Source organism: Hemitrygon akajei, chromosome 11 (assembly GCF_048418815.1).
Source record: "Hemitrygon akajei chromosome 11, sHemAka1.3, whole genome shotgun sequence".
NCBI classification, from domain to species: domain Eukaryota; kingdom Metazoa; phylum Chordata; class Chondrichthyes; order Myliobatiformes; family Dasyatidae; genus Hemitrygon; species Hemitrygon akajei.
This window is the reverse complement of record NC_133134.1, coordinates 24,734,957-24,759,273: the sequence shown is the minus strand read 5'-3', so window position 1 is coordinate 24,759,273 and position 24,317 is coordinate 24,734,957. Positions and strand designations below refer to the sequence as shown.

At 37.5% G+C, this 24,317-nt stretch overlaps 1 protein-coding gene across 6 annotated transcripts in view; it reads left to right on the top strand.

Annotated features, from left to right (window-relative positions):
* The window catches only part of mrtfba (myocardin related transcription factor Ba), a 235,305-nt gene that overhangs the window by 128,807 nt on the left and 82,181 nt on the right, over positions 1-24,317 (top strand). Inside the window, exon 1 of one of the 6 annotated variants that reach the window (XM_073060481.1) lies at positions 10,794-10,974. The exons of the other annotated variants lie outside the window; for them this stretch is intronic. Within the exon in view, the coding sequence (XP_072916582.1) occupies positions 10,920-10,974 (55 nt within the window). The 5' untranslated portion in view covers positions 10,794-10,919. Of the gene's footprint in view, positions 1-10,793; positions 10,975-24,317 lie in introns of those variants that run through there. 6 annotated transcript variants of the gene reach the window in all.

Below are 24,317 nucleotides of genomic sequence, written 5' to 3'. Positions count from 1 at the left end.
GCTTGTTCCTAATCAGACCCTGTCTATCCAGATAATTATATATACCATCTCTAAGAATACTTTCCATTAATTTACCCACCACTGACATCAAGCTTACAGGCCGATAATTGCTAGGTTTACTCTTAGAACCCTTTAAAAACAATGGAACCACATGAGCAATACGTCAATCCTCCGGCACCATCCCCATCTCCAACGACATTTGAAATATTTCTGTCAGAGCCCCTGCTATTTCTACACTAACTTCCCTCAAGGTCCTAGGGAATATTCTGTCAGAACCTGGAGACTTATCCACTCTCATATTCTTTAAAAGTGCCAGTACTTCCTCTTCTTTAATCATCATAGTTTCCATAACTACCCTACTTGTTTCCCTTACCTTACACAATTCAATATCCTTCTCCTTAGTGAATACCGAAGAAAAGAAATTGTTCAAAATCTCCCCCATCTCGTTTGGCTCCACACATAGCTATCCACTCTGATTCTCTAAGGGACCAATTTTATCCCTCACTATCCTTTTGCTATTAATATAGCCGTAAATCCTTTGGATTTATTTTCACCTTACTTGCCAAAGCAACCTCATATCTTCTTTTAGCTTTTCTAATTTCTTTCTTAAGATTCTTTTTACATTCTTTATATTCCTCGAGCACCTCATTTACTCCATGTTGCCTATATTTATTGTAGATCTTTCTCTTTTTCAGAATCAAGTTTCTAATATCCCTTGAAAACCATGGCTCTCTCAGACTTTTAACCTTTCCTTTCAACCTAACAGGAACATAAAGATTCTGTACCCTCAAAATTTCACCTTTAAATGACCTCCATTTCTCTATTACATCCTTCTGATAAAACAATTTGTCCCAATCCACTCCTTCTAAATCCTTTCGCATCTCCTCAAAGTTAGCCTTTCTCCAATCAAAAATCTCAACCCTGGGTCCAGACCTATCCTTCTCCATAATTATATTGAAACTAATGGCATTGTGATCACTGTATGAAGTAAGGGTGGTGGAAAGCTTTTCCAATAAATCACTTAAGGAAAAATGGACTTTCCAGTTTTCTAGCCAGTTTTCAACCAGCATCATTAAAGAACACGCAAACAGATCATGCATCTTGTTCCTGTTTACGAGACTGCACTGTGCCTAAATGGCCTATTGTGCTTTCTGAAGTACTGTCAGTCACTGACCATACTTCAACAATAGCTTAAAATGAATGAATTTAAAACACAGAAGGTTATAGTAATTAAACTAATGTAGTGGGCCCATTGAAATGTTGCCCTGATCAGTCATCAGCTATTATATTCTGAATAGCCCAATTTACTTTTTTTAACTAATGTGACTAGTATATTTCATGTACATAAATTAATGTGTTGGATTTCTTGGGAACCTAGTGTGAAATCTATGTTGTCCATTAGACAAGGCAATGCAGAGAATCTTGAATTGACTACCGTAGATTTCGCACTACAGAGCGCACCTGATTAAAAGCCGCTGGCTCTAATTTTAGAAAGAAAATCAATTTTGTACTTGTACAGGCCGCACCGGATTTTAGGCCGCACCGGATTTTCGGCCGCAGGCGTCCCACGTTGTAATATGAGATATTTACACAGAAAGATATTACATGTGAGGATTTTTTAACTTTTAATTAAATCCATATGGTAACATAAACAAATACATATTGCAAATGCTTTTTTTCTAACCGTGCCTGTAACGCGGCTACTTTTAAATATACGTTGCGTATACTTTTTTACTGAACAACATTCCAATATCTCCTAACGACTGGTAAAAAATATATATACTGCAGCCTACCAGGAAAAGTTATTGATCGCCTTTAACTTAAAAGCAGCATTCGCTCAGATCTAATGCCGCTCGCGTAATGCGCTCGCCCCCTCCTTCCCGTTTATCGCAAACTGGTATTTTTCCCACAAGACGCGGCGAAACCGGGTGTGACGTCATAGCATCCCGCGATGTAGTACAGAAAACAAATATAGTTAAAACTCTTCTAACTTTAACTAGAAAATGAATTACTAAGCGAAAATATTATAAACTAAATAACTGCCATAAAGGCAGCACAATGCTTTTCTTCGAGTGTTTTCCATGTTGATGAGGGTGAGTACAAATGACTGATTTACAATACCGGTAATTTAATTGTGAAAGTGCGCTTGATTTATCGTACAATTTCATTGGACCTCTGTGAACTACTCATCAATTTTATTGGTCTACTGTTATGAGGCAAAATGTTTACGAGGCGGCATGAAAAAAATCATGTATTAGCCGCTCCGGATTAAAGGCCGCAAAGTTCAAAGCTGTTCAAAATGTGGGAAAAAAGTAGCGGCTTAAAATCCGGAATCTACGGTAGTTGATACTTCCATTCTCCAGCTGTAAAATCTGATTTAAACTGTTTCTTTTGAAAACACCATGGGGGTAGAAATTTGTTTTTGGTACATGCACTAAGTGTGTAATACAGTAACTTTGTGTTTTACTTTGATTTTAAAATGTTTGTACCAACTTCTTGAAAGGACTATTACATTACGTGTTTAATTCAAGGATGAATTTATATCCATATTTTCCAAAAGGAAAATGTTTACCCTTTGAAGGTGGTTAAATTACCTCTGCACATTCATGTGACCTTAGAATCCCATGGCCGTGTGTTAAATCAATAGTACTTGTACTGGAAGAGCTACTGCTAACTTCTATTACAGTGTTGCAGTTAAAGAATTTCCATTTACTGAAACAAAATATTTTATAGATTGCTTTAAAATTTCCTGGTGAAAATAACAATATTGTGTTTTTTTAAAGAAAAGAGCTTAGTTATTTAAAATAAAAGATTATTAATAAAAACTGTGTTAGTTGCAGTTTGCATCATCTCCCATTCTAATATAATTTTTAAATAAAATTAATCAGCAAATCAACCAGCAATTATATGGAAAGAAGCAGAATTAATGTTTCAGATCGATGATTTTTCAGAACTATCTACTATCCAAGTGTAAGTAACAGATGAAATTTATTTTGCTGTTAGGCAAGGTAAGACATTTACCATGAGTGAAATACAGGCAATTTATTTGTTTAAATGTAATATCAGAGCATATAGAATGATCTCCATTTGTTAATTGTGTCTTTTCTATTGCTTCCTTCACACATCTGTTTCTTTATGGACTTCAAAGGATTGCGACTCAAAACATTGACTGTTTATTTCCCTGCATAGGTGACACCTGACCTGCTGAGTTCCTTCAGCAATTGGTTTGTATCATTCTCAGCTATCAGGTTATGACACATTAATGTGCACAAATAACCAGTAAAATATCACTACAGCATTTGCGAGTCTAAATCAGCTCCCTGTTCAGGAAGGCATTCATTTTAAAATGTTACTTTTTGGTTTCAGATTTTTCCGTGGCTTCGCACTATTTGAAAGTTATAATTATTTCCAGTCCTAAAACTTCTGCATTCCCATAATTTGGACCTCTTGCACAGATCCAACTTTCATGGCTTTAACCAATGGCATCCTTGCCTCTCATCAGAATTGACTTTGAAGAGAAAACAAAAGTTGGAGATGGATGATTTTCTTGACAAGGGAGCTGTTGAAAAAGGAAAGGAGTAGTCCCTGATTAGGGTTAAACATTTTAGACCCTTTCTGATCTCTGCCTTATCCAGGAGTAGAAATATATTGGAAGGTGCTCAGTTCTAAAAGAGTAAGTGGAATACAAACCAGCAAAAAAGGCAGATGTAGAAGAGAAATGTTAGAAAAGCTAAACTAGATGGAAGGAGAAAGGAGAGAAGCAGCAGTGGCAATTGATTGGAAATTTTCTGCCTTGCTCACAAAGGAATCCAAAGGTTTTTTACACTAGTTCGAGATCTACCTTGTCAATTGATGAATTTTATGGACTTGTTAAAAAACATAGCAGCCTAAGAGGTAGAATGAGGCTATTTTGGCCCTTGGGTTTGCTCCACAGTGAAATCTTGGTTGACTTTGTACTTCATTGACCATATTCCACTGCAATCCCTGTATCACTCAATTTATTCCTATGACCATGACTGCTAATTCTAAATTCTTTGGTGAGCCTCTTCTCTGAACTTCATATGCTCTAATGAGGTGACCTCTTATGCTTAGAAACTCTGGAGAATGGAGGCCTATGCTATTAAATTTCATTTGATAGACCCAACATTTCAGGAACTATTCTGGTGAATCTGTCATATTTCTATAACAGTATGTACATTTTTAAGTAGACCAAAATTGCATACAGTACTCCAGAATGATCTCATGAAGATTCCGTATAACTGTAGTAAGATATGCTTACTGTTCTCTTTAATTCCTAATACAATGAAGGCCAGGTTACTCATTTGTCTTTCTAACTACCTGCTGCATATTACCTATCAGTGTCTTGTGCACACAATTCCATTGAACATTTAACTTTCTAAACTCTTAACCATTTTAAATTGTACTTGATATTTTTGTCTTTTTCTACCAAAATAATAAACCCACCTTTCTCCACATTGTTTTCTATCTCCTATGTTGTTGTCCATTCACTTAACTTATCTGTATCCTTTCTTAGTCTCTGCATCCTCGGCACTGCTTTCATTCCCATTTAATTTCATAACATTAGCAAAGTCGCAAGTATTACAGTTTGTTCCTGTAGCCTAGTTGTAGATTGACGGTAGTTGGAACCCATGCTCAAGTTCCTTAGGCATCTCACTAATCACAACCTGTGATCTTGGAAGAACAATTTATTCTTGCTCTTTATGTTTTAACCAAATATCAGTTTGACCTAGTATATTACTGTATCTCTAATTGACAAAGTATTGGGTGGCTAGTTGCTTCACAACAAATTGAATTCTTATTGGCATTGGAAGATTGGGGCAGTTCTAATCTGTATCTACTGAAATATAAATAGGAATACAATCCAAAGAAAGAGCTGTAAAGTTGTCTGAATATTAATATTTAATTATCTACTTGTATTTTATATAACTTCCTGCATACATGTAACTGTTTTGTGTGTAGTTGTCACAGTAAGTACAGTGTAAATGCAGTTGTTCAGTATCCTCTAGTGGTTACAATTCTATACAATTCTAGAAGCTTCTCTTGTATCACAGTGTTTGAATATGGGCTATCTGAGTGGCTAATTCTCATCTACAAATTTGAATGGAATGTTTCTTATCTATGGTATAAAAAGGGCTGAGCATGTAAGCCTATCATCTTTAGTCTTTATTCATTCCTTCCTTCCTTCTTTGTTCCTAGACTCCTGTTAATGTCTGTTTCCAGTTCTTTTTATTCTATTAGCACTTAATAAATCAATCATGAGGCAACATGTTTTATGCCTCTTTGACTTCCAAAAAAATGTTGGATCAAAAACTCAGAATCAAACACCATCAAGTCTGCTCCTCCATGCAATCATGGCTGATTTATTATCTCCCTCAACCCCATTCTCCTGGCTGCTTCTCATAACCTTCTAACCAAGACACCTAACTAATCAAGAACCTGTCAACTTTTGCTTTAAATATACCCAATGACTTGGCAACGAATTCACAGATTGACTACCCTCTGGCTAAGGAAATTCCTTCCTCCTCATCTCTATTTTAAAGGCAGCTTTTGCCAACTTATGACCCATTGCCAGAAACATGCTACCCAAAACGTGTTATCTAATTGTTTAAAACATGTCACCTTTTGCCACAAATGTTTTCCATATATGAGTAGTCAACAAAATGTTAAGCATAAGTATTACCTCGTACTGGGAAAGGTGCAACAGTGTTCTTCAAGGTGGCTCCTCTGAAATGCTGGGAAAAACAGCCCATCACACAATTACACTTACCCTGTTGCAGATGGAAAATGTATCTGTGATAACACAGAACATTACACATTGGACAAGCCATTCAACCCATAATGTTGTGCCTAACTAATTAAACTTCTAATTAATCTAATCCCCTTTATCTGTACATTGACCATATCCTTCCTTACTCTGCATATTCATGTTCTTATCTAAGAGTCTCTTAAACACACCTCTACCCATTTTCCTTTACCATCACCCCTTGCATTGCACATCAGGCCTCCACCATTCCTATGTATTCTTAAAAGCTTGCCTTACTCATCTCCTTGGTACCTTCCCCCTGTCAACTTAAATACATTGTTTCTAGTACTAGGTATTTAAATCCTATCAAAAATATACTATCTACTATGCTATCTACTTTATCCATGCCTAGCATAATCTTATAAATTTCTACCAGGTTTCCCCTTTGCATCTGCCCCTCTAGAGAAAGCAGCTGCAGCTTGTCCAGCCTTTCCTCATAGCAGATGTCCTCCAAACCAGGCAGCATCCTGATAAAACCTCTTCTGCACCTTCTGCAGAGCCTACACATCCTTCCTATATGGAGGTGACTAGAACTGAATACATTGCTCAGCTGTAACATTAACTTCCTGTCTCTTAAACTCTGCCTCAACTGATGAAAGCAAGCATGCAATACACCTTCTTTGCCACCTGATCAACCTGTGCAGATACTATTAGAGAGCCATGTACCTGAGCCCTCTGTTAATCAATGCTGTTAAGAATCATGCCATTAACTCTATTCTCCTCTTATGTTGTATTTCCAAAAGTGCAGCACCTCAGACTTGCCTGCATTAAGCTCCATCTGTCACTTCTGCTCATATCTGCAACTGAACTACTGTTCATCATTTGATAATCTTCTATGCAATCTACAAAACTACCAATTGTGTCATCTGCAAACTTACTACCACTCTGCTACATTTGCATCCAAATTATTATATGACAATCAAACAGGTCCCAGTACTGACCCCTGTGGAATGCCACTAGTCACAGACCTTCATCCAGAATAAGTCCCTTTCAACGTTACACTCTGGGCAAGGCAATATGGGGTCTAATTAGCTAAGTCACTGTGGATCCCGTATATCCTAATTTTCTGTATGAGCATACCATCTGGGACTGTTGAATACTTTATTAAAATCTATGCTTGCAACCTTCACTGCTCTGTATTCATTAATCATCTTTGTCGTCTGCTCGAAAAGCTGAATTCAAATTAATCAGACATGACTTGTCTTTTACAAAAGCACCCTGACTGCCCTTAATTAGATCATTCTTCTCCAAATGATCACAAACTCTATTCCTAAGAATCCTCACCATTAGTTTCCTTATCTCTGACACGACTCTCAGCACTTCATAATTTTAAGGATCATCCCTACTACACTTCTTGAACAAAGAAACATTAGCTGCCTGGATTTGGAAATGTTTATTATTGTCACAAGTTTGAGGCATGGTGACAGATTCTCTTATTTATTGTTTTGCCATAAGTGCTGTCTGTTCTTTGATTATAATGAAATTTAGCTTGAAGAATGCAGAGCTAATTTATTGCATAACAACAAACATAGAAAATTGGAAATTTTAACTGAGTATGAATGGATTTTCACTCTTTATCAGGTGCTGAACTAAATGAGTATGCCATTGTGATAGGTAATGTTTATAAATGGTATCAGTTTCAAGATTCAAGATTCAAAAACTTTATTGTCATTCTAACCATACATCAGCTCTGCAGGGCAGAATGAGACAGCGTTTCCCAGGAGCAGTGCAATCATAACATAACAAACGCAACACTAAATAATAAACATAACAATAAATAGTAAAACACAACAACTGCATGTCAGTTAAAAACAAGTTATAAGTGTCCAGTGCAAGTTAAAAGTGTCCAAAGCAGAGTCAGGTAGAGCAGCTACTTAGCAGTCTGACTGCCTGTGGAAGGAAGCTGTTTAGTAGCCTTGTGGTTTTAGTTTTGATGCTCCTGTAACATTTAACTGATGGCAAAAGAACAAACAGTTCATGGAGAGGGTGTGAGGGGTCTTTAATGATGTACCGTGTCTTCTGGAGGCATCGACTCTGAAAGAGATCTTGGACAGAAGGTAGGGAGACCCCAATAACTTTCTCTGCTCCCCTAGTTTCCTATTAGCACTCTATTAACCAATTGATGTAATTCATTTATTGTTTACATATCATTCTTTCTTGTTGAGTGTTTCACTATTAAAAAGTTAAAACTAGTTTTGATCAATTTAGCATTATTTTCAATTCATTTTCTTTGCCCTAGTGGTTATTTTTTTCTTGATTATTGAATATGATTGTAGAAGTGAACAGGGTTAAGATCAAGGGCTATCCAGACTGTCTCTGAGATGTCCTGTTCCTATCTTGTACTGTGTTCTCTGTACCACTTGTTACCTCATTTTAAAAAGGTCATGGCCTCAATTGATGCATCACTATTTGAAGTTAATTTTGCATAGTATTGTACAGCAGAAGTAACTTCTATTTCAAAAATGTACAATATTTTGGAAAATCGCACCTGGTTAGCAAGGTAACTAATCACTCCTCCCATTTGCAGATTGTAAAGATAAGACAACACCACATGAGTAAAAGACAAACATTCGTTATGGGTTAAATTCAATTCTGAAAAGCATCAGGTCATAGTTATACCCCAGTTTAAGGATTATTACCTCATGCCTATGGAATTCTGTTTTTCACAACACAAAACAGAAAACACTCCCTGTTAATGTACTCAGCTAAAATGTATCTTTGCTTGCATCAGTATAGAAATCCCAATATATTAGTTAATAAAGATGTGTTATATTATGTGTTATATGTGTTATATAGGTCTTCTAACAATTAGCAGAGCTCTAACGTCTGTCTAAATATATTAGAGGAAAAACATTTTTAAAAAGCCATGGTTTTGATGCACATAAACAGTCAGGTACAGTGTGAGGTTATGAAGACAAATAGTGTGTGTTGGCTTTTATTATAAGTAATTTGGAGTGCAGTTGTATGAGATCATGCTGAATTTTTAGGGAACTTTAATACATTTAGCACAGCGTTTTTGATCTCAGCAACAAAAGAAGGATATGCATGGAAGGAGTGGAAGATTGATTCCAGGGGTGTCAGCTTGTTCAACGGAGGAATGTAGAACATCTTGCGCCTGTAATTAAGTTTAGGAGGATGAAAAATGATTTAATTGAAACAAAAGGTTTTGAAGGGTTGATGCTAAGAGATATATCCTTTGGTTGGAGAATGTATTAGAGTAAGTGACATCATTTTCGGATAATGGATCAGCAATTCAGAACTGAGCTGAGGAGCAATTTGTTTACTTCAGGAGTTGTGCATCTTTGTAACTTTCTGCTCCAGAGAGACTGTAGATGTTCAATTGTTAATATATTCAAGGTTATGTTTTGATAGATTTTTGGGCACTAATGGAAGTGAAAGATGAGGATTGAGCTGGAAGGTGGATGAGACAGATGATCAGCCCAGATCATATTGATTGTCAAAGCAGACTTAAGGCTGTGTCTCAGCCCAAAATGTTATATAACTACTGCCTGGCTTGCTGAGTTCCTCCAGCATTTTACGTGTGAATAGCCTTTTCTTTTTTTAATTTTCTCACCCTGTCAATGCCCTTCATGATTTGATGCCCTCCATAAGGTTTCCCCTCTAATTTTTAAAGTAAATGCTGAAATATCACAAGCTCTTAAAATAACAATATTAATATATTTATAGTTTGAATTTTTTGAAGCAATTGCAGGTTGCACCATTTTTTTAAAAAATTCTCCTGCTTCATGTTATAAATTGTTAAATTTTCAAAACATTTTTACACTGAAAATAATCTGTGAATACTTGAAATTCTTATCAGTTCACTGCTTTCTCAAGATTATGCTGGAGAGGCTTGTAAAGCAGCTTGGTGGAATCAGTGAGAGTGACTTCGGGATCAAAGTATGTAACTTTGCATTTGAGTACTCCGGATATTACTTTCATAGTGTAGTGACCTCAAGCGGTAACAGTTTTATCTTTGCTCCTGCTGGAAAACCTGACCATTACTAAATAATAGTATTTAATTTAAAATTTATATAATAAATACTTCAGATCAGAGAAAAAAATACTTTGGCAATCTGCAGATGTTAACCAACCAATTTTCTTTATTCTAATTCTACTCCAATTTCTTTTTTATTTTGGTCGCTATACTGGATAGATGGCCAGTGCGGTTATGTGAGTAGGTATTAGAAAATTTAGTTTTTACTGGGCTCATGATCTCATTTCCAATGTGAACAGAGTGAATCTAAATATAAAAATGGCATGAAAGTGGATTGTTTAACTATTTTTGCCTAACTAATGTGAAAAGTTTACAAGAAAATTTGTTTCAAGAGGTACAGTGCCTTTTCTGTTAATCCTGTGCACTTTTATTGGGACACGATTATAGTTCTGATTGTGTCTAGCTTGACTAATTTCACTCTGAAACCACATGCATTTCTCCTGACTAAGCAGTGGTCAGCTTGCTGGGTATCACATTTCTCAATCTAAGCTTGAACCATTTGGTTCAGAAATGAGATTTAAATGCTATTAGAGCTCAGGCACTGATTGCATAATAGAAGCCAGATTGATCAAGCATTAAACATACAGATTCTTTTGCAATATTAACATGCCTAGCTTTCATTGGTGGCTGTCAGTCCAGTGAGCCTTGCTATAAACTGGATCTGACATAACCTCTCAACTTATTGTGAGGGGTAGAAGCTGAAGCAGTTTTATGAAAATTGACATTTTTGTAAGAGCTGAACTGGCTTATGTGCCAGTACAAGAAAGCAATGATTTAATCTTTCTTTTGGAACTACAGACCACAAGGACCTTTAAGATCATGAGTACAAAAGCAGCAGTTCCTGTGATAATTGGTGTCTGGCAGGATTCCTGAAGGGGGCTGACTCACTGACTGCTTTCTGCACCGGGGCGGCTCTGATTGGTACTCTCACGATAGCAAGGTCTTGGTTTGCCTCTCAAAAGCAGACTCCTGCAGTCCTGTAACAGGCTTTTGGTGTGCATACTGGATGCCTGACATATTTTCTGTGTATTTCAATGGAACTAAATTACAAATCAAAAGCAAAATATCGTGATTCTGTGGGATTTCAGGCATTAGCAGATGGCTCTGCTTGAACCCAAGAGGACCATTGTATTACGAAGTAAATTTAAATCAGGTGAATGTTTGTCTTTTCTTTTACTTTAAAGTCAAATGTCTTAGTCTGGAGTAAACAGTTTGAAGTGTACACACAAAGATGATTATTTTGATTCACCAAAGACTATGGTTGTAGTTTGGCCTGCACTGTCAGCTGTTTGGGGAGGAAACAGAAACATTGAGTAGGGGTGTGTTCTGTGACCAAATCTACAGTGTGATAACCTTTCCTGTTAGATAATATAAACTTTCCTGCTATTTATTTGATTAATAAGATCTTGTAGGCGTGTTCTGTAAGTATATTCATTAAATGATGAAAATCATATCTGTGCTGTGTTATATGGTAAAGGACTTCGCTTGAGTAGATTTTTTAAAAAATGGGCAAGGTAGTTTTACACTCAAATAACAAAACCTGAAATGGTTAAGAAGTTCAGAAATGTTGATCAAAGATCCTAAACTGATTAGTGTCATTTGTAAAGGCCTTGGATCCGTCAATAAAATTGCTCAGAACTAGTTAAATGTAACATCAGCCTTTCCAGGGAAAACTTGTTTTGCATGAACTTTTGATTTGTAGGAACCTGTATGCCTTTTGTGTCCACCAAGTGTTTATATTTCTGTTGCAACTTACAAAGAGTATTTTTAAACTGCTGCCAATGTTCTTGCTGACTTGTTTTATTTCATTTAAAAATTTAAAAGTTATACAAATTGTCAAAGGGCATAATTACCAATTGTATTTTAGTAATTATAGTTGAAAACGAGGCTGCAGGATCAGGATAAGAGAACAAGAATGTTCACAGGACTGAATGAAAACATCTATGGTAACAATATAGCCTGAGGGGACATAAGCAAAGTCATAAGGGGACATGTCAAGGCTCATGCTGTACATTTAGGCCATAGTAACAACATTTTAAGATTGCTGAATCCACCAGGATTACTGGGAACAAGCAAGCAATCCCCTTGGGTGTCACAAGGAAAACCACCTCCATCTTCTGAATTCATTGGTTCCTCTGTTACTTTCAGTATCAGAACCATCATAAGCTAAATGCACCGTAGATTGCTTCCAGCTACAATGTTCTGAAGCTTTTTTTTCCCTTATGGTTAGCTTTTATTGTTTAAAGTGAAATACTGGTCCAAATGTTTCAGGAAAAATCACAGGGAATTTACAAAACACAGTTAATAATGTACAATTCAGCCAGGAAGTTAAAATGGAAAAAAAAGCCATTCTGAGCTGTGAGTCTCCAGAACTTATTGACCCATTGCTTTGTACAAACAACTGGCTTCCTTTAACCAGCTAGTTTCTTTAAAGAACATGATGGATTTAAAAACATTAAACTAACAGTGATATGTTATAATTTGTACTTAACTATACAAGATCCCTTTTAATGATCTGGTATTTGTGCAATGCCAAACAATTACTTCGATCCAGTAAAGAACAATTTCAATTTTTAAGTCTCTTTCTTAAATTCCTCATGAAAGGTTTTAAAATTTTTCAAATTTGTCTTTTATTTCCTCATTTTAATTCACCTTTTGAGATCTTAGCATTGCTGGTAATATGAGCAGGCATATGGAGAGTATTCCATCACACTTGTGATTTGTGCCCTATAGATGCCTTTTGGAGCTTCTGGAGGCAAACCACTCGTCATTTGGTACCTAACCTGCTTTAATAGTTGCAATATTTTTGTAGCTGCTCATATTGAGTGTTCATTTAGTGGTGACCTCAATCTCCATCCCTCATCACCCACTATGACACATATCAAGGATTCCATTGCTGTCGCATTGGACACTCACTCACCAATACACTTACCTACAGAACTGCTCTACGACAGATACCATAGCATCTATCGTGCACCTGGCCCTGGCACATAGAAAACAAGGACACTTATGCTGCTTCTGGATTTCAGCTTGGCATTCAATGTAATTGTCCCACAGACCTTGGTGAACAAACTCCTTTGCCTTGGTCTTAAGTACAAATGGGTGTTGGACTTCTTAATGAACAGACCTCAGATAGTCAGGATGCACAATCACTCCTCCCTACACATCATCCTCATCACGGGTGTCCTCCAAGGCTGTGTGCTGAGCCCGTTGTTGTAAACTCTGCTCACAATAGACTGCACGGCCAAACGCCCAAGAAATCACATTGTCAAGTTCACTGATGACATGACAGTAGTAGGGCTCATCACCAACAACAATGAGATGGCCTACAGAGAGAAGGTGGAAGAGCTTGAGGCCTGGTGCCAGGAAAATAACCTCTTCCTCAATGTCAACAAGACAGTTATTAGCTTGATGGTTATTGATTTCAGGAGAACTCGCACCACTTACACGCCCCCCTCCTTATGTCAGCAGTACTGCACTTCATATGCACAACCTCTGGTGGTCCCAGAACACATCCAACACAGTCAGGAAAGCTCACCAACCAAAGCCTCTACTTCCTGAGGGGGCTAAAAAAATCTGGACTTTGCATATCCATACTCACATCATCCTACAGATATGGAGTAGAGAGGATCCTAACAAGCTGCATCACAGCTTAGTGTGGAAACTGCATTGCGGTGGACAAGAAGACTCTACAATGGGTAGTCAAGACTGCCCAATGCATCAGTGGCACCTGCCTACCCATTCTCAGGGACATGTATATGAAAAGATGCTGGTAAAGGGCCAGTAACATAATGAAGGATCCCAAACACCCTGCTCGTGAACTGTTTGTCCCACTCCTATTAGCGAGGAGGCTATGTTACATCCATGCTTGGACCACTAGAGTAAAAAAAAAGTTACTTTCCTCAAGCAATATGGTTGATCAACACCTCCACCCACTAACTTCACCACTACTTTTATTATTTACCCCATTAGTTACCTTATATACAGCCTACCATCACTTTACTAACATAGAATCGATATATGTATGGAAACTATATTACAAATTTATATTTTTGCATTTTTATTACTATTATTATTGTGTTCTTTATCTTTTATGTTTTTATTTTGTATCGCATCAGATCCGGAGTAACAATTATTTCATTTTACTTAAACTTGTGTACAGAAAATGACATTAAACAACTTTCAATCTTTATCAGACAATGCCTGAATATTGTCTAGGTTCTTCTGAATGTAGGCATGCTGTCCTTCATTTGCTGTGGAAATACAAAAAGAATTAAATATTGTGTAATTATCAGTGAACATCCCCAGCATATGATGGAAGGTGGATCATTAATAAAGCAACAAAAGTGTTGTGCCTAATTATGCCCTAAGCAGTACATGAAAATATGTCCTGAGTCTGGGATGAGTGTCCTCCAGCAACTACAGTAATCTTTCTTTAAGCAAGATATGACTTCAACCACTGGAATATTTTACCTAAAGCTATTGAGAGTCTTGGCCTTACTGGATGCCACATTTGATCAAGCACTGTCAGGATATAAAGGGTAATCATTGTTACCTCACCTTTGGAATTCAGTTCTTTGGTGTATTTTTGGGCCAAGGTCTGGAGCCGAGTGGTCCTAGTGAAATCCAAATTGGACCTTTGTTTGCGGGGGTAGATTGATTGGACAGTAATTAGTCTTTTTTGCTTTCTGTGAACGGTATGTTTTATTTCAAATGATCAGAAACATGCCATCATTGTAACTATGCTAATCAACTTGGCTAAATGCATAGTAGGTCCTCGAATGCAAACCTTAACCACTATAGCTGAGACATTTTCAGGTTGCCAGGGCCCATATTTTATCCAGTGCTCATGGTTCTTCTACCACTTGAAGTGAATCAAATGGGTAGAGGACTATTTTTGCAATGGGGGTGATGTCAGGAGGAAGCCATAATAGATCATCCACTTAGCAGTTCTGAGTGAACATGAATGTAAATATGCCAGCCTTGTCATTACCACTCGGATGCTGGGCTCTGTGGTGAGTGTCGAAATAATTTCAATAAATGGCAACCGGAATGCTGACACAGTCTTTGCACCAAAGTACATTTACTATTGCTGATTATTGTAGTCAGCAGAACATAACTGGGACAGTGAAAGACTTAGCTCATACTTGGATAAATAAGCAATGTGGTTGATTCTTGTGCACATCATTTTTGAATTATTGCCAGTGGTTTATAAGGAAATGATGTATGAACCACTAATTTATCATAACCACTGGACTAATACTCACAAAGCAACTTCCTCAAAGAATAATAGCTGACGTTTACAGTTTTGTTTGCCTCCCACAGATTTAAGATGGAGCAATGTTCTATAAATCTGCAACACTCATCTTCAATATTCTGCATTGTTTATATTTTGCTGTAAGTAGATAGAATTATGAGAAAAATACAAGCTGCAAATATGCATCAAAAGTGAATAAAATGGCTTTAGGTAAGTGCAGAAGTTTAGAGAGCATAAAATTCCCCAAGATTGATCTTCAGTCTAAGTTTTTAAAGATGCCATTGAAGTAGCTATAGAAGGTACAATTAGCCACACATTGATTTATTACTGTCACAATGTTAACTAGGGATTTTTATTCCCAATTGTTATCCATGACCTAGGCCTTCCAGCCACTGAGGATCTGAACAGCAGATTTTCTTCAGTCTCTGCTGACAAAGGAGATAGATGCGGTGGGGGAAACTGTTCCAGTAGGCCCACCACTTTGTACTGTATGGTGTAATGAGTAGTTTTGCATAAAATGGGCTGCATTGGAAAATTGGGACACAAGTCATCTACTGAATGATGACCCAGTAGTTAATGGCTTTTTTTTGTATTGTACTCCCTAATTCTTGTACACTTTTATCCTCCTCTTGCACCCTACTGATTACCACCCATTTCTATTGTTCTGCAGATGAATCAGTGCTCTTTGTTGAGTGTAGCATATTCCTCCTGTTTACATTATTATCAAGCCATCTGACTAATCCATGTTCAATAAGGGTTATAAGATATACCAGGAGTGGTGCATGCATAGATGAAGAACAAACTTTATCACAGTACCAATGAAAAATTATGTTTGTGCTCAACCACATCATGTAGATAGTGCTAACCGGCTAATAAATCATTACATCACTGTCAGTCCTGCCATCTGGTGACAACAATTGCTTAGCAACTAAAAGGAGGAAAAATTCCACAGTCAAATTCTCCATTCAGATTTGCAAGTAGTCAACTAATTTGGCTTCCTCTATGTGACATGAGGAAGTGGGTTTTTGAGACTACCGTAGAAAGGGTGCAGAGGAGATGTACAAGGATGTTGTCTGGATTGGGGAACATGCCTTATGAGAATAGGTTGAGTGAACTTGGCCTTTTTTCCTTAGAGTGACGGAGGATGAGAGGTGTTTTAGATGATGAGAGGTATTGATTGTGTGGATAGTCAGAGGCTTTTTCCAAGGGCTGAAATGGCTGGCACGAGAATGCACTGTTTTAATGTGCTTGAAAGTAGGTACAGAGGAGATATCAGGGGTAAGTTTTTTTTTATGCAGAGAGTGGTCAGTGCATGGAATGGGCTGCTAGCAACAGTGCTGGAGGTGGATATGATAGCGTCTTTTAAGAGGCTCCTGGACAAGTATATGGAGCTCAGAAAAATAGAGGGCTGTGGGTAACCCCAAGTAATTTCTCAGGTAAGGACATGTTTGGCACAGCTTTGTGGGCCAAAGGGTCTGAATTGTGCTGTAGATTTCTGCTTTTGCTTCTGCTTGGTACTGCGCAAGCACTGCCGGACGGCTGTTATTACGCGCAGTTGGTGTGAAGTCGCGCAGTCGCATAGGCCTTCTATGTTTCTAATGGGTCTGAGCGACATCTTTTTGAAAGTGAAGAGTATCTGTCCTCCAAGATTAAGAAGATAGATTCTCCTTGGCTGATGCCATTAGAGTATTGGTACCTACCATGCACTGGGAAATTGCTTTGATGTGCTGCATCTGCTGTAATCAAAATGAACTCAAAGCAGTGAGTGAATTGTCATGTATTCAGACTATTCCCAATTTAGTTACTGATAACTTCTTCCTGAAGTTCTGTTTGTGCTCTGCCAGAAGCACTTAGATTTGTTTAGGAATTTGTGCAGGAATTTAAATTTGTTGGCTTTGAGTGACACACACTGATCATTAATGTTTCAAGGGAAACTTGCAAGTGTAGCCATGAACTTGCTTTAATAGATAGATATTCAAATGGTCCATGTCCCTGTTTGTCATCCTCTCTGGGAATTCTTCTAGCCTCAGTCATAATTACAGTTTTGATCCAAATATGAACATGAGATAAGAATTCTAGAGATGAGGTCAGAATAACTTCTTTTTCACATTAAGGTTGTAGTCACTGAAAGGTGCCCGATAAACCTGAAATTGATGGAAATTAAAAATAATCTCTTCATTGGTCGGAGTCATACCTGAACAAGCAAAAGTTACTGTTTGGTGATAGCTAGTCATCTCAGCCCAACGATCATACTGCATGAGCTCTAGAGCATTATTTTAGTCTTGTTCACCATTCATAAATTTGGCATTAAAATCAGTAGATTTGAACAGCTACCCACAATAATTAAGGCACAAAAGTACTTCATAATCTTGCTGATGTTGCCCAGGCTGTGTAGCATTCTAGATGTTGAATATTCTTGAAACTGTTGAGTTTCCATAGCCGACTATGTCTATGGCCTGGTATTTTTTTCAAATTGTCAAAATTAATACAAAATCACAAGTAAATCTGGGTGATCTGAGCTAAAGCCTATCATCTCTAAAATTACAAATGATTGCTGTGGCTAGTAAGGCCAGTAATGAAACATAATTTCCCCATCAACATTGTAAAGCAACATGACATTAAAATTATCAGTCACAGAAAAACGAAGTAGGAACCAGTTTTCATTGAGCTGCTTAGAGTTTTTAAAAAAAACCTCCAAGCAGTGTCCTCTTTGAAAATTTCTGTGCTATGGATTTGTACTGCAGCAGAGATCTTTCCCACCATCTCCTGCTGTTCTAAAGAAATATAAGTTTAACTAAGTTCACTGATGTTGACCCTACTTCGCTGCTTCTCATTAATTGATTTCAATACTTTTTTTAAAACTTTGTGGAAAATGTGATGATTCCCTGTGTTCATAACTTTTTTTTCCAAATAGGAATGTTATATCTATTTATCTTAGAAACTTGCTAAACACACACCCAGCTGTTGTATTTCAAAGGATTGTCCTTTACAATCCAAAATATCTCTTAATTTCTTCTAAGGACACATATTTGTTATAACATTGCAAAGATAGAAATTTTTTAAAAACTAGTCATAGTACAGATTCCTCCCCCCCCCCCCCCCCCACCCCAATGCAATGGATTCCAGTTAATTGGGGCAGCCGCTTATTTGGGACAACTCTTAAAGAACTAAAACTAATCGAGAAAATAGCCGGGATTTCCTTCGATTATTTGGGATACTATGCCGCTTAATTTCGGTAAGAGACTTGCTGAAGTTTCCAACCAGCATCAGTCGCATGTGCTTATGTGGCCGTTAGTTACAACTGCCATGCTTTAAGCTAACAGTTTTTAAATAGCGTCATAATAGATAAATAGATAATAAATAGCATGTGTTTGTGTTCAAAAATCAGTGATTTTTGTTGCTGATAGTTAGTGAGAGATAAGCAGTAAGACAATTCAGAACTGTTTTGCTCACTACAGTTTCAAGTACTTGGGCTTGAAGACACTAGAAATGGCCGTGAGTGAAAATGAAATAATTTCACTACTTTAAGTTACGTACTTCGATGAACTTGAAGGTATTGCCAATCATCTTGAATATTACAATGAAAATGAAGATTTGGAGGATGCAATTGTCAAAAGCATTGTATGAAGGCAGTCCATTGTCTGTGCTGATCTTGTTCATTTACAGTCAGTCATAAGGACACAGCAGCGTACACTGGATGAATTCCTCTGTCAATAACTATTAGAAACGAATACACAGTTTTATAGTACTGTAGTGGTATAGGTACTGTTCTAATTAGTTCTACATTTCATTTAAATACATATTTGTTACTTAGTTAAACAGTAGCTTATCTTTTTGTAATACTTTTTAACATTTCCATGAAACTTTGTCTAATTGGTGTAGCTGCTTAATTGGGCCAAAATGTACTGGTCCTGCTGTGTCCCAATTAACCGGAATCAACTGTATTTCTATCCCATAATGAGGTATGTCTTGGTTTCACTGTGGTCCTTTAGGTAAAGGAATATGCTGGCCTATATTTGATTCTAGATCCACAGCAATGTGAGTGACCATAGTACTCTCTGAGATGTCTATCTTCCCAGTTCAAGGGAAGTAGGACTGGGCAATAAATGTTGGAAACAGCTACTTCATGATTGACTTTTTAAAAAATGGCAAATATCAGGACTGGCAAAAAAAATCTATGTAACCTAGGTTAACTGTTTCTCACCTCTTAAAATGTTCTTTTTTCCATGTATTTTCTGGAAGGCCCATTTAATTTAGGAGGTTATTTAATGTTAGAGGGTGGTACAGTATTGGAGAATTGTGTGTGTTTCAGTTACCTGATTGATCAACGTGTTTTACCTTAAGCAAAATGGTAAAAATCTTCATTGGTATCCAATCATACCATTGAAGTTCATTGATTCTCTGGACAAGGAAAGTACTTCATCTTCTAATATTAATTTTCATTCATTTAAGATTGGGATCCATGTAGAGCAGCGCCTCCTGAAGGGGAAATAATAGTCCATTTCCAAACTGGACAGAGCTAGATTGTGTATTTCTTTTAACTATTCCAGAAAAATTGTAAAACTATCAGAATTATCGACCACAGCTCAGCATTCAAAGCCATTATCCCCTCAAAACTAATCAATAAGCACAGGTGCACCACAGGGCTGTGTGCTTAACCCCCTGCTCTATTTGCTTTACACCTATGACTATGTGCCCAAGCACAGCTCTAATACCATAAATAAGTTTGCTGATTGCATCACTATTGTGGTGATGAATCAGCATACAGGCGAGAGAATGAAAATTTGGCTGAGTGGTGTCATAACAACAATCTTTCACTCAATGTCAGCAAGACCAAGGAACTGAATTGTAGAGTTCAGGAGAGAAAAAACAGAGGTTTGAGCCAGTTCTCATTGGAGGATCAGGGGTGGAGAGGGTTAGCAACTTTAAATTCCTGGGTGTTGCTATTTCAGAGCATCTGTCCTGGGCCCAGCACGTACTGTAATTACAAAGAAAGCATGGCAGCGCCTCTACTTCCTTGTGAGTCTCCGGAGATTCAGCACAACATCTAAAACTTTGACAAATTTGTATAAATGTGTAGTGGAGACTGTATTGACTGGCTGCATCACGGCCTGGTATGGAAACACCAATGCCTCTGAATGAAAAATTGAACAAAAGGTAGTGGATTTGGCCCAGTACATCACAGGTAAAGCCCTCCAAACCATTATAGGAAAGCAGCATCCAAGATCAACAGAGATCACCACCACCCAGGCCATGCTCTTTTCTCACTGCTGCCATCCAGTAGAAGGTACAAGAGCCTCAGGACTCGCACCACAGGGTTCAAGAGCAGTTACTACCGCTCAACCATCAGGCTCTTGATCAGAAGGGGATAACTGCACTCACTTTGCCCATCATTGAGATGTTCTCACAACCAAAGATCTCAAAGGACTCTTTATCTCAGTATCTCACATTCTCTTTGCTTATTGCTATTTATTTATATTTGCATTTGTACAGTTTATCTTCTGCACTCTGATCTTTCATTCATCCTGTTATAGTTACTATTTTCTTGATGTGCTGAGTAATAAAATTTACTTTGAACTTTGAGACTAAATAATTGTGCGCTAAAAGTCCTAAGGAAAAGGTGTACTACAGGTGTTGAAAATTGTAAGTAAAAACAGAGAAAAATCTAAAAATGATCTTTTAGATCACTTATCTAAAGGATTTCTCTCTCCACAGATGCTGTCTGACCTGCTGCATTTTTCAGCATCTTCTGCTTTTCTTTTAAATCATCTGATTGTTTTCAACTTAGAGTTCAGGCCATTTGGCCCTCCAGATCCATGACTTTGAAAGACCTCTGTTGTTTGTGATATATGCAAATGATTTGGATGAAAATGTAGATGAATGGATTGGCAAAATGATGACTGACATCAGGACTGGTGGAGTTGTAGACAGTGTAAAGGACCATCAAAAAATACAGTGAGATATAAATCAGTGGGCAGACAAAGTAGCAGATGGAGTTTAATCCAGACAAGTGTGAGGTGTTGCACTTTGGGAGGTCAAATTATTGGAGAAAGTAAACAGCTAGTGGTAAACCCCTTAATAGCATTGAAGTACAGAGGGATCTTGGGGTCCAGGTCCATAGTTCACTAGAAGTACTGATACAAGTTGATATGGTTATAAAGACTCTCCAGCTCTGATCCTTCAATGAGGACTGGCTTGCCTTCTTTGGTACGGGTGTTGAATATAAGAGTAAGGAAGTCATTCAGTCATTCTCTGGCTATATAAAACTTCAGTCAGACCCCACTTGGAATATTGTGTGCAAGTCTGGTTGCTCCATTACAAGAAGGATGTGGAGAGGGTACAGGCAAGTTTTATCGGGATGCTGCCTAGATTAGAGGGTAGAAGCAATAAGGAAAGGTTGTACAAACTTGGGTTGTCCTTCCTGGAGTGTCGGAAGCTAAGGAAAGACCTGGCAGAGGGTTTTAAAATTATGAGAGGCCTAGATAGTTTAGACAGAATCTTTGCCCTAGAGTAGAAATATTAAACACCAGAGGACTGACTTTTAGAGTGTTGGTGGAGGGGTGCGGGGAGTAGTTTAAAGGCAGTATTAGGGACAAGAATTTTCATATGCAGAATGGTATAGGTTACTGAGGTGGTCATGGAAGCAAGCAGTTTGATGGAGCTTTAAACATATTTAATGAAAGATTAAAAATTAACTTTATTTGTCAGTGTGGATTGAAACAAATAGTGAAATGTGTCATTTGCATCAAAGACCAACACAGTCCAAGGATGTGCTGTGGGCAGCCTACAAATGTCACCATGCTTCCAGCACCAGTATAGTATGCCCACTATTTACTAGCCCTAACCCATACATCTTTGGAATGTGGGAGGAATCCCACACATTCACATGAAGAATGTTCAGACACCTTGCAGACAGCAGCAGAAATGGAATCCTGATCGCTGGCATTGTTCAGCTTTACGCCACCTCCCTATGTTTGAGGCTTTTAGATATGGAATGAAGGGATATGGATGATGCAGAGTAGGAAGGTATTTTGTATAAATTGGTATCAAGATCATCGCAACAGTGTGGGCCAAATGGTCTGCTCAGTGCTGTCTGTTCTGTGTTCTATCCAATTAATGCAATTCACTTGCTATAGGCAATTCAAAGTTCAAAGTAAATTTATTATCAAAGTATGTATATGTTATCAGATACTACCTTGACATTTACTGGACAGGGAAAAAGAAATACTATAGAATAGTTATACATAGGCAAAGACAAACTGCAAATAAATATAATACTGAGAACATGACTCGTAAAGAGTTCTTGAAGGTGAGTCTGCAGGTCATAGAATCAGTTCAGGATAGCAGTGAATGAAGTTATCCATGCCGGTTCAGGAGCCTGATGTTAGTAGGTTAATAACTGTTCCTGAACCTGACAGTGTAGGACATGAGGCTTCTGTACCTTCTGCCCGATGGCAGTAGCGAGAAGATGGCATGGCCTCAATGGTGGAGGTCTTTGATGGATGTTGTTTTCTTGTGGCAGCGTTCCATGTAAATGTACTCATTGGTAGGGAGGGCTTTACCTGTGATGGACTGCTGTATCCACCACTTTCTGTAGCCTTTTCAGTTCCTTGTCATTGGTGTTTCCATACCTGGCGGTAAAAAAAAATTGTCAGAATTTTTGGTGACATGCTGAAACTACAGAAACTTCTAAGAAGTTAGAGACATTGTTGTGCTGCCTTTGTGATGATGCTTATATGCTAGTCCCAGGATATGTTAGCACCATGGAATTTAAAGTTACTGACCCTCTCCACCTCCAGTCCCCTAATGAGGACTGGTTCTACCTTTGGCTTCTTCCTCCTGTAGTCAATAATAACCTCTTTGGTTTTCCAGTTATTGAGTGAGAGGTTGCACCACTCCTTCCTATATCCCGATTTATCACCAGCTTTGATTAGGCTAACTTCAATGGTGTTGTCAGCAAACTTGAATACAACAATGGAGCTGTACTAGGCCACATAATAATAGATATAAAGCGAGTAGCACAGGGGGCTAAGCCCACAATTTGATTAAGTGTTGCCAGAACTAAGTTAACCAAAGTTTTAGCTGTTGTTTATTATTTTGATTATTTTCTTGTTTGTGTTAACCACACTTAAAAAAATATTTTTCATATATAAAGTTTCACAGTCATTGAAAGCCATTATGTGCAAACATATATTGTACTGTAGGTGGGGGGGTTTTCACAGGAAGGTAGACCTTTGTCTTTATAACAATCAAATTGTGATTACAACCAATGGAAAGTAAACTTCAAAAAGAAATACCTAATCCTTTATCAAGAGTTCTAGTAAAGTTTATCTCAAGTTATTTTCAGCATTTGCAAAGAACAAAGAGTTCATTGGCTCTGTACTACTATTGAAAGTTTAGCTAATATTCAGTGTTGATTCTCTGCCCAAATAGACAATAAGAGCCAGTAGTAGAATTGTGTTATTTCATCTCAAGTCAATCCAGATCCTGAGTGTGCAAGTAAGTATATCATTGACACAGAACTTTCTACATAAGTAGATATAGTTCAAGTTCAACAAGCTTTAAAGAAGTATTGTTCTCAGATTATTTTGGTAGGCATTGTTCCAAAAAATAGACAAATTACTAACAGATGCAGCATTAATGGCAATCATTTGTGACAGGAGAGAAGTAGACGGCATGTCTACACTGGCAGATTATTTGTTTCAATGGATGATGTGCCTTTATGATTAGATCTAATATTGCTAAAGATGCCAAGCACTGTTATTGGATATATGCCAAAATAATTATGTGGGCTTCTTTTCAATTCAGTTTTGCAGTCCAGGAGAGAAATCAACTGAACACCAGTAGTTCCTGCTCCTCTGCTGTCACAGACCTCACAGTGTTGCAGATTCAGCAACAATAAATATATAAGTGAAGCAGGGTTTTTTATAACAAATAAAACATTTATTAAACACTGAAAAACAAACCCCCAAAAAGTAAACAAACAACTAACGTAACCGGAAATCAGCTGCTGTACGGCAGCTTAAACAGTTCTTAAAGGAATAAAGTGAAAACAGTTCTTAAAGCGATGTTGCAAAAACAGTTCTTCAAAGTAGTACTGCAAAAGTTCAAAATGATTACAGTCCATTAAAGGAGAGACTTTTTAGATGATTTAAATTCTCTTTCACGTCGTGTTGCTGCTGTTCCCAGTCGAACTATACTTTTCCCGGAGAATTTACGAAGGAGAAAATGAAACGGTT